Here is a 9536-nt window from a genome sequence, read left to right as displayed (position 1 = left end):
CACAAATTTTTCCAACCGTAATTCACGCAACGAAAAGAAAATGCCAGTAAATTTTTTTTCATCGGAAACATTTTCGATAGTTTTTCCAGTGAAATGCTGGAAAAAAAAACTCAATCGACACCTTTTCCATTGCTATATTACTGCATAAGATACATCGATATTTCCAATGGAAAGTATACTCTAGAATTACCAGTGCATAATACACTAGCTAATAAACGTCATTCCGTTACCGGCATATGGTACCATCATAATTTCTGCCAGAATTAACAGCATACATTTTCTCCAAAAATATCATGTATCATATTACCATTATTATTTCCAGTGGAAAATCTGCTGGAAACCTGTAGCATAAATAAAAAAGACAACCTTCCTCCTTTTAAAACCGATTTTCATAATTAAACCTGCATAGAAAATAATATAACAACATTATATACATTCATACAATCACTTCAGATGATCAAGAACATAACCAACTACATTATCAAACATAAACATTTAAATAATAATATAAATAAGAAAAGTATCATCAACAAATATCAAATTATAAAAAAGTCAAGATGTACAATAAACAAATAACTAAACATGTCTAAAAACACATAAATATAGATGTCCACATCAGTAAAATAAATAACTTCTACTCTGATTCAATCTCCTCCTCAGTTGATGTTATACTCCTCCAACTACTCATCTTCTCTCTCATATTTCGCATTTCCTCTTACATTTGAGCTTGTTGTATCTACATCTATAGCTGCATCTCCAACTGCAGTTGCTGCATCTGCATCTATTGTTGCTGCACCTGCATCTGCCATTCAGCTTGTGCTTTCCTTACCTATTCTAGCTCGGTTGTAAGAGCAGCTATCTGTTGGGTATATAAAGACTCCAGGTGTTAGCTGAGAAACTGGAGCTACCAGATTTTGTGCTTCTTTATTAAGTGACACTTCTATATATTGTTCAATTTGTGCTCCACTTGCATCATGAATTTAGTTCTCAAGATTAGGTCAGATATTTTCTTCCTCATCTATATTAGCACTTGTTGATGGGCCAAATCGAGAATCGAAATATGGCTCATACTCACCATGAGAAGTCCAATACCCCTATTCTGGCATGAAGCCTCGATGGTATAGATCAATAGTTATGTCATCTAGGGTTAGGTGCACCTGATTTTTATGTTTAGAATATGGGCAACGAAACTTTCCATATGAGATAAAGCTGGGCAGTTGAGAAGCTGTTTTAATGAAAATATTCACCCCTCTAATGAACTCATACATTAATGTCTTTCATCATTGCGCCAATCGATTATACATCAAACTTCTTTGAGTTCTGATATCCATACACACAATAATGACTAATACAGTTTACTCAACATCACTATATATATATATATATATATATATATATTCCTATTATATATAAAGCCGAACCTAAAATGATGGGTTGCATAGATATTTTGTTTCTTGCTGGGCGGTTCAAGTAGCCGTCAGGCGATAGCCGAACATAATAAGCTCAGGTACTTCGGCGACTTCATTAATCAACTATAAACAAATTAAATAATTTTAAGCAGCACTATCTTTCGCAAATTCATCTTCCTATCTCCTTATTATTTTCTTCTGGGCTCTACGAACTGCAGAAATTTGGGGTTGGTTTCGCATCGGATCCATCCGATGAACTCCTCTCCGTTCATGGACAAACAGATCATGGGGCTTTTCGGATCGCCGGCGGGGATCGGAGAAATTGGCGCTGGCGGCGGCGGGGAATCCTTTGATCTGATGAATCCTCAGGAAGAGCGGCGCGACAACGGCGGTGTACTGAAGAGGGAGGAGATCCTTCCCAGCTATGATTTCCAGCCCATCCGTCCCGTGTCGTCGTCGCCGACAAGCTCTGGCGATGATGCGAGCAGACTTTCTCGGTTCACATCAGGGCCTCTCTTTCGAGTAAACCTCTCTAATTGCTGCTCTTGATTTTCAAATTAGTCGATTTACCTGCTTTGATTTGATTTATGTGTATCGCGTACTTTTGTTTTGAACTTCTATTTTGATATATATTATCTCTTTGGTATTCCGTCGGATTGCCTTAGAATGATGGTTAAGCATTGTTGTGGAGGTGAATTTTTTGTAGACTTGGAGTTGGAAGATTAAAATTATTGTGGTCATTTTGAAGAATTTTAACATCTCAGTGTGCTATTTCTGGCATTATTCTGAAGCAGTTCGTTGGGGATGCCATGGTGTCATCTGCTGCACTATGAACATGGACCAGTAGTTTGAAGTGCCTGCTACATATGCTTAGGAATTTCGGAAGCCATTGCACGGATAATTTTATTTTTGTTTTTTTTTTATTTAATTCCTATTCATGCGTATGTTTTAGAGGAATCAAACAGCATAAAGAGCTTCTTCTCACACTTTTCTTTGGCTTTCAGATTATAAGTTTGAGCTCAACATCTGCAGTTGTTAAATGTTGACAGTACATCTATGCTTTAACCTTATGAATCAGGATGTGGATATGCAATATCAAACCCCTATGATACAGTACAATTCAGTTAGCTTAGCCAGAAAAGACTAAATTTTAATAGGAAAACCACAAGGGTTCGAACTGGGCTTCAAAGGACTGAAACGAACCAAATTTTAAGACTTTTGGATGAATTTTATGTCTTTCATTATATTTATCTTATTTTAAATTTGGTTGAATTATCCCTTTTTGGGCAATTTAACTTTAAATTTCAATTATTTGATAAGATTATATTTGAATTTGAATTATTTGGCCTTATCTTTGCAACCCTATTTTATAAATAGGGATTGATGACTTCTAGCTGATGAATGACTATTGACTATTGATGAATGAAATTTTGTGAGGCAAATTGAGTGTTTTCTCCTTCAATAAGTGTTGCATGAGGGTCATTCCAAGTTGTGGATATTGAGTTCTCTACCTCCTCTCTCCAAGTTGTGTATATGCGGAGTTCCATCCTTTTTCCTCTCTTCCCATTTTTCCCTCTTTTATCTTTCCTCCTTCATCAATTTGATATCATAGTTATTCATTATTCCCTTCACATCAATTTGGTATTAGAGTGGCATGTCAAAAAATTTATATCAAATTTTTGCATAAGCATCATATAATCCCTTGATTTTCCATTTCCATACCCGATTTTCTCAAAATGATGACCACCTATACTTTTCTCAGCATTCCAACCATAGCAGCCCCTCACTTAACAAAAAAAGATAAAAAGTGAAAAAGTTCAAGATTGTGAGAAAAAATCAAAAGAGAAGGAAAAAACAATTAAAAAAAAGAAAAAAATTAAATAAAGCATTAATGTAATTCTCATCTAGTTTTCTTAAATTTTATTATAAAAAAAAACCATTATCTCATCCATTACTTGATTTAACCCATTAACATTAATTTTGACATCAAAACTGAGGAGTCTATCATGTTCTTGATTTAATGCCCCTTTTATACATCCTTAGCTTGTCAAATTCTGTAAAAAAAAAAAAATGCTGTAATTTAAGATTCCCATCTTCTCACCTCTAGATCTTATCTTTACACGTGATTCCATCAGTTCTTTTAGTGGAAATCATATTATCAAATACATATATTTGCCCCAATGCCACACCTTCCTATTCAGTTTGCACTGTAATCACTCGCAATTCATCTTTTCCAAACTATAGCCGTAAACCCTTCCAAAGCAGAACTTGTACATGTGTTGCAGCTTGTGCATGTGCGCTCACTTGCTAATCCCTAACAACAACATATGACGCTTTCTCATATCCACACTAAACCTTGTTTCTCGCACGATTGATCTCTTCTATGTTCGCCTCCCGAGGGCACTTGTATTGCATCATGTGCTTGTTCATCTTGACTGTGCAATTCTTGGCTTCTTTACTCTCATGTGACGACACCCTACATGCACTTGCTTTTGCTTTGACCCCAATCATTAGAAGAGCTACAACTTCCATTAAATCTGTAGAAGACCTGTATGCATCCTTTGTCCCATTTGTGATTCACCCATAATCTGTGCTTGCTGGCACATCTTCTCAAGTTTTAATGGCACCATATTATGATAGATAAAGGACATCAATTTATTATTGTTGTAGTCTTTATCATTCTCATATTTATCTTTTAAAATATTATACTTGAGGATATTGATATCATCTTTTCAAATATCTTCACCCAGACACATATAATGATGAATATAATTCTATGACTCACATGCTTATAATGACGCATTGCACGAAAAGCCTTGAGTCCACATTGTTAAATTTATTGATGGGTTATGCCATGTGGTAAACAACTAAGATTTATAGTTTCATCAAGTTTCATAGAATCTTTTACACATACACCGCAAATTGATGTAGTATAATTCAATTAGTTAGCCTAGAAAAGACCATATTTTTGTCATACAACCAGAAAGTATTGAACAGGCTATGAAGAAATTGAACCACACAATTTTTTCAAATACTTTTTAATCGTAATTTTTTTAATGGAATTTGATTATTTCAGATTTATTATAATGATGAATATAATTCTATTACTCACATGCTTATAATGATGCATTGCACGAAAAGGCTTGAGTCCACATTGCTAAATTTATTGATGGGTTATGCCATGTGGTAAACAACTAAGATTTTTAGTTTCATCAAGTTTCATAGAATCTTTTACACATACACCACAAATTGATGTAGTATAATTCAATTAGTTAGCCTAGAAAAGACCATATTTTTGTCATACAACCAGAAAGTATTGAACAGGCTATGAACAAATTGAACCACACTAATTTTTCAAATATTTTTTAATCGTAATTTTTTTAATGGAATTTTGATTTTATCAGATTTATTTTATTTTTTAAATGCATTGTGTTATTCTTTTTATATAGTTGCTTAAATTTCAATTATATGACTAGATTTTAAATAGGATTATTTTCATATTTAAATTATTTGGCTTTATATTTGTTACGCTATTTTATGGCTATGGATTGATGGCTTGTTATTGAAATTGATTATTAACTATTGATACATGAAAATTTTTGTGGTCTATTGAGTGTTTTTTTCTTTTGGTTGAAAATGTGTATGCGAGTTGCTCTAATTTGTGTAAATGATGTTCTCTTCCTCCGCATTCCATGTTGTGTATGTTATGGTCTTTTCTTTATTTTTTTTCCTCTTCCCTCTTTCATCTTTCTTCCTGCAAATTGATAAGTCCTCTCTATATAACCTTGTCTTCTCTCTAGAAGACAGTGCATGATTTATTTTTGGCACGTCAATATTCTTTGACTGAAAATTGCAAATTCATTTGATTTGGTTACAAAATTTTCAAAATACTGTTCTCGCTAATTTTTTAAATATTGGTTTTGGTTTAAGATTTCTTAGAAATTACTGTAACAGTTGTTCATGGTGTAAGATAGGATACTTTTTTTTTGAAATAGTATTCATAATTAGTGTTGCTCTTGCATTTATGTATATTTAATCGCTAATATATAAAGGAAAAGTGTAGTATTTGTATTATTAAGAGCTTGTATTTAATCAGAATAGGCATGGAGATGACTAAAACACGCATATATAATACATTTCCAAGTGTAAAGCCAACTTCATACGTATATACATGGAAATAGAGAAATCTTGCGTATAAGGCTCCTACCAATAAATAATCTAGTGAGAGGTTGATATACACCACCCTCACTGCAGCATTGCAGAGGTGCTAATTCCCAGATTTGGAGGCATGATAATGGAAGTAACCTATGCATTACTCCTAGGATCGACCTCTCATACTTAATAAGAGACTAAATCTTTAGGAAAACGCAGACTGCAGGACATCGAATCTATCACATTAGAAATCATTTCAAGTTTGCAGCCATTCAATTCCTCTTATGCACAGGCATAGATCATTTAATAAAATTTTGCAAATATGTAACAAAGCAATTGAGCTTACATTATATGCTTTCATTGCACAAATGTTTGGATTGCGGCCATCATAAAAAGCTTAGGAGCTTATTCCAGGAGAACACTGGCCATTTGAACGTAAATGTGCAGGTGTATACACGGATATATGTTATGTGCATATCTTTTAATGTTTGGTGCAGATTTTGCTTGTTGCTTCAATTCTGTAGCATAATCTTATCAATTTACAGTATATTCCTTTACATTTGATACAGTTCAATCATCTCATTTATTGGACCCAAAATTGGGGAATATAAAAATTTTCTCACAACTTGAAATTTTCAGCTTAAATAAATATTAAAATATAATTTTCTTTTAGCTAGTGATGTTATGGATGTAGTTGAAATTTCTAGTGCAAAATCTTTGATTATAGGTCTTTGTTGGCTACCTCAACGGGCTGTTTATTCCATGTTGCTCCGATAACAGTGTAATTTAAACGTCATTTTAGTTCTTTAGTATGCTGTCCTCTCCTAGATTGTGGTAGTAGGAATAATATTAAAATTCCATATCTAGATAATTTCGATAAATATAAGATTAAGTGCTATGGACATGACATCAATTGGAAGGCTAAAATATGATGGGAGAAAAGGCTGGAGTGTTAACATAGTATTCTCTAAGCAAGGTAACACAAAACTAAAAATGCTAAATTTGATGAATACTATTATTATTAAAATAACATTATTATCCAAATAACATTGCTAGCTAGACATCTTTGCTATATCAATAAGTTTAAACCAAAGAACTTCCTAATTTATGTGTAGAAACTTGCATTGTTAATCTCATATTAGGTAATTTTGTTGCATATGATATTTTTGTCAAAACAATTTAATGCAATCATTATAATATCATGATGATGTCATGATCATTATCTCTGCTCCAATTATTTTTGGTCAACTTTATAATTTTTCCTTGATTCATTTTTTTCAGTGTTATATGAGATGTTAATTCTATTTTTTGCGTAATTTCTTATAGTATTATGATGCATTACACTCACATGAAGCTTCAAGAAGATTAATTATAATATAAAAATAAGAGAAAATTAATTATTATACTTCAATTGATATATAATCATGTAATTAGTGAAATTACTTCATTAATTAAATAAAATAGGTCATTTAATAGAAGCCTAGAGCATTTATGAAGTCAGATAATTGATAGCATCAATGGAGATGCTTCATCTTTTCAAACAAAAGAGGTTGCAAATAATTTAAATTAGTGAGTTATATTTCATGAGACATTAAGTTGAGGAGTTACACGATCATTGTTATAACCATCATTAAAGTGGTGATGTCATAAGTATTCAAGAAGGATTTTCAAAATCAAAATGTGATATTATAAGGTCTTTAGGCCCTATCTCAGGCGGTTGGCATTGGTGTTCTTTGACAATATCCTGATTTACAGCAGGACAGTGGAGAATCACTGGGAGCACTTGAGGAGAGTGTTAGAGGTGTTACAGGAGCACTAACTGAGGGCCAATCTGAAAAAATGTTGCTTTGCCTAGTCCAATGTGGAGTACTTGGGGCACATCATCTCTAAGGCGGGGGGTGGCAGCAGATCATGCTAAAATTGAGGCTATGTTAAGATGGCCAGTGCCCAAAAATCTTAAGGAGTTGAGGGGATTCCTGGGATTGACAGGATACTACAGAAGGTTTGTAAAGAGGTAGAACACCATCGCATGGCCAATAACCGAGCAATTTAAGAAGGATGGATTCTTATCGGGAGAGGCGGCCATATCAGCTTTTGAGAGCTTGAAGAAGGCCATGAACACTATACCGGTTTTGGCCCTACCGACTTCAACCAGGTCTTCATAGTGGAGATAGATGCCTCAGGATATGGATTGGGAGCAGTACTCATGCTTAGCTGCCGACCATTGCCTATTTTAGTCAGGTATTAACATCTAGGGCTGATATGAAATCAGTCTATAAGAGGAAGTTGATGACCATTGTGTTAGCCATCCAGAATTGGCGATTCTACTTGTTAGGCAAGCATTTCATCATTAGGCTGATCAGTGGATTTTGAATTACTTGTTGGAGCAGAGAATGGTGACTGAGTAGCATCAGAGATGGTTGTCCAAGATCCTGGGGTATGATTTTGAAATACAGTATAGGCCAGGAATGAAGAACAAGGCGACAAATACATTGTCCAGATGCATGGGGGAATTACATGCGATAGCAGTGTCGATTCCGTTAATGCTAGATTGGGAGGCCATTGAGGAGGAAATTGTACGGGATGAGGAGTTGGGGATGATTAGGGCAGTTTTATTGGAGGGGAATAGCCACCTAGGGTATTCTCTAGAAGAGGAAAGGTTGCTATATCAGGGGATGTTTGTGATGCCTAGGACATCAATCCACATTCTGCACCTACTCCAGGAATTCCATGGGAGCGCGGTTGGGGGTCATTCAGGGGTGCAAAAAACGTACAGGAAACTTGCCTCAAAGTTATATTGGAAGGAGATACACAAGGATGTGGAGGAGATGGTAGCCATATGTGAGATTTGTCAGAGGAACAAGTACATGTCCATGTCTTCAGGAGGATTGCTACAGCCTTTAGCTTTACCAGGTTGGGTGTGGGAGGAGGTATCCATGGACTTCATAGATGGGTTACCCAAATCAGAGGGGTTCACAGTGATCTTTGTGGTAGTGGATAGATTGAGCAAGTATGCTCATTTCATTCCCCCATGATATCCCTACACTTCAATGGCAATGATATCAGCTTTTATCAGGGAGGTGGTCTGTTTGCATGGGATACCAGAGTCTATAGTATCAGATTGGGATAAGGTGTTCCTCATCCATTTTTGGAGAGAGCTGTTCAGATTGTAGGGGACAATACTAAAGAGGAGCACCACTTACCACCCATAGACAGATGATCAGACATAAGTGGTCGACAAAAGCTTAGAAGCATACTTAGGATGCTTTGTGTTGGAGACACCTAAGAAGTGGGCCAAGTGGTTGGTATGGATAGAATATTGGTACAACACTTCATATCATTTTTCTTCTTAGATGACCCCATTCAAGGTGTTGTACGGAAGGGATCCTCCTCACTTGGTGCACTTTGAGCATAAAAGCACCCTAGTTTCTTAAGTAGAGGAGTATTTGGAACAAATGGACTGGGTGTTGGAAGAATTGAATAAGCATTTATTAAGGGCTCAACATATTATGAAGAAACAGGCTGATGGGCATAGGAAGGACATCCAATTTGAGGTGGGGAAAAGGGTATTCTTAAAATTCCGACCTTACAGGCAGAGGACCGTCGCCAACTGAAGAAATGAAAAGCTTGCACTAAGGTATTTTGTGCTTTTTGAGCTACTAGAATGGATTGGAGTGATGTCATACATGCTAGGATTGCCTTCAACGACAAGCATACACCCTATTTTTCATGTCTCACAACTGAGGAGAGCGAGCATATGGCCAGTTCGGAGCTACTATTGAAGTTAACAAAGGACTTGGAGGTGATATAAGAATGACTTGGAGCTACTATTGAAGTTAACAAAGGACTTCATTGCCGCCGGGATGTAAAGGTATAATCCCTTAACCCTAAAACTCTGAAAACCCGCTTTCGACGCTTGCAACGCGACAAAACGACTGCCTATACACGCTTTTCTTAGCGTGATGGGAGGAAGTT

General features: G+C 35.4%; 1 protein-coding gene across 1 annotated transcript in view; it reads left to right on the top strand.

Moving 5' to 3' along the window:
• The first annotated feature begins 1404 nt into the window (after positions 1-1404).
• The window catches only part of LOC110114379, a 17079-nt gene continuing 8947 nt past the window's right edge, over positions 1405-9536 (top strand). Inside the window, exons 1-2 of the mRNA XM_020847240.2 lie at positions 1405-1507; positions 1628-1931. Coding sequence (XP_020702899.1) covers positions 1662-1931 — 270 coding nt within the window. The 5' untranslated portion in view covers positions 1405-1507; positions 1628-1661. The remainder of the gene's footprint in view (positions 1508-1627; positions 1932-9536) is intronic.

This window comes from Dendrobium catenatum, unplaced genomic scaffold (genome assembly GCF_001605985.2).
Source record: "Dendrobium catenatum unplaced genomic scaffold, ASM160598v2 fragScaff_scaffold_1155, whole genome shotgun sequence".
Taxonomy (NCBI): Eukaryota; Viridiplantae; Streptophyta; class Magnoliopsida; order Asparagales; family Orchidaceae; genus Dendrobium; species Dendrobium catenatum.
Note: the sequence above shows the minus strand (reverse complement) of the source record. Positions and strands in the feature narration are given on the sequence as shown.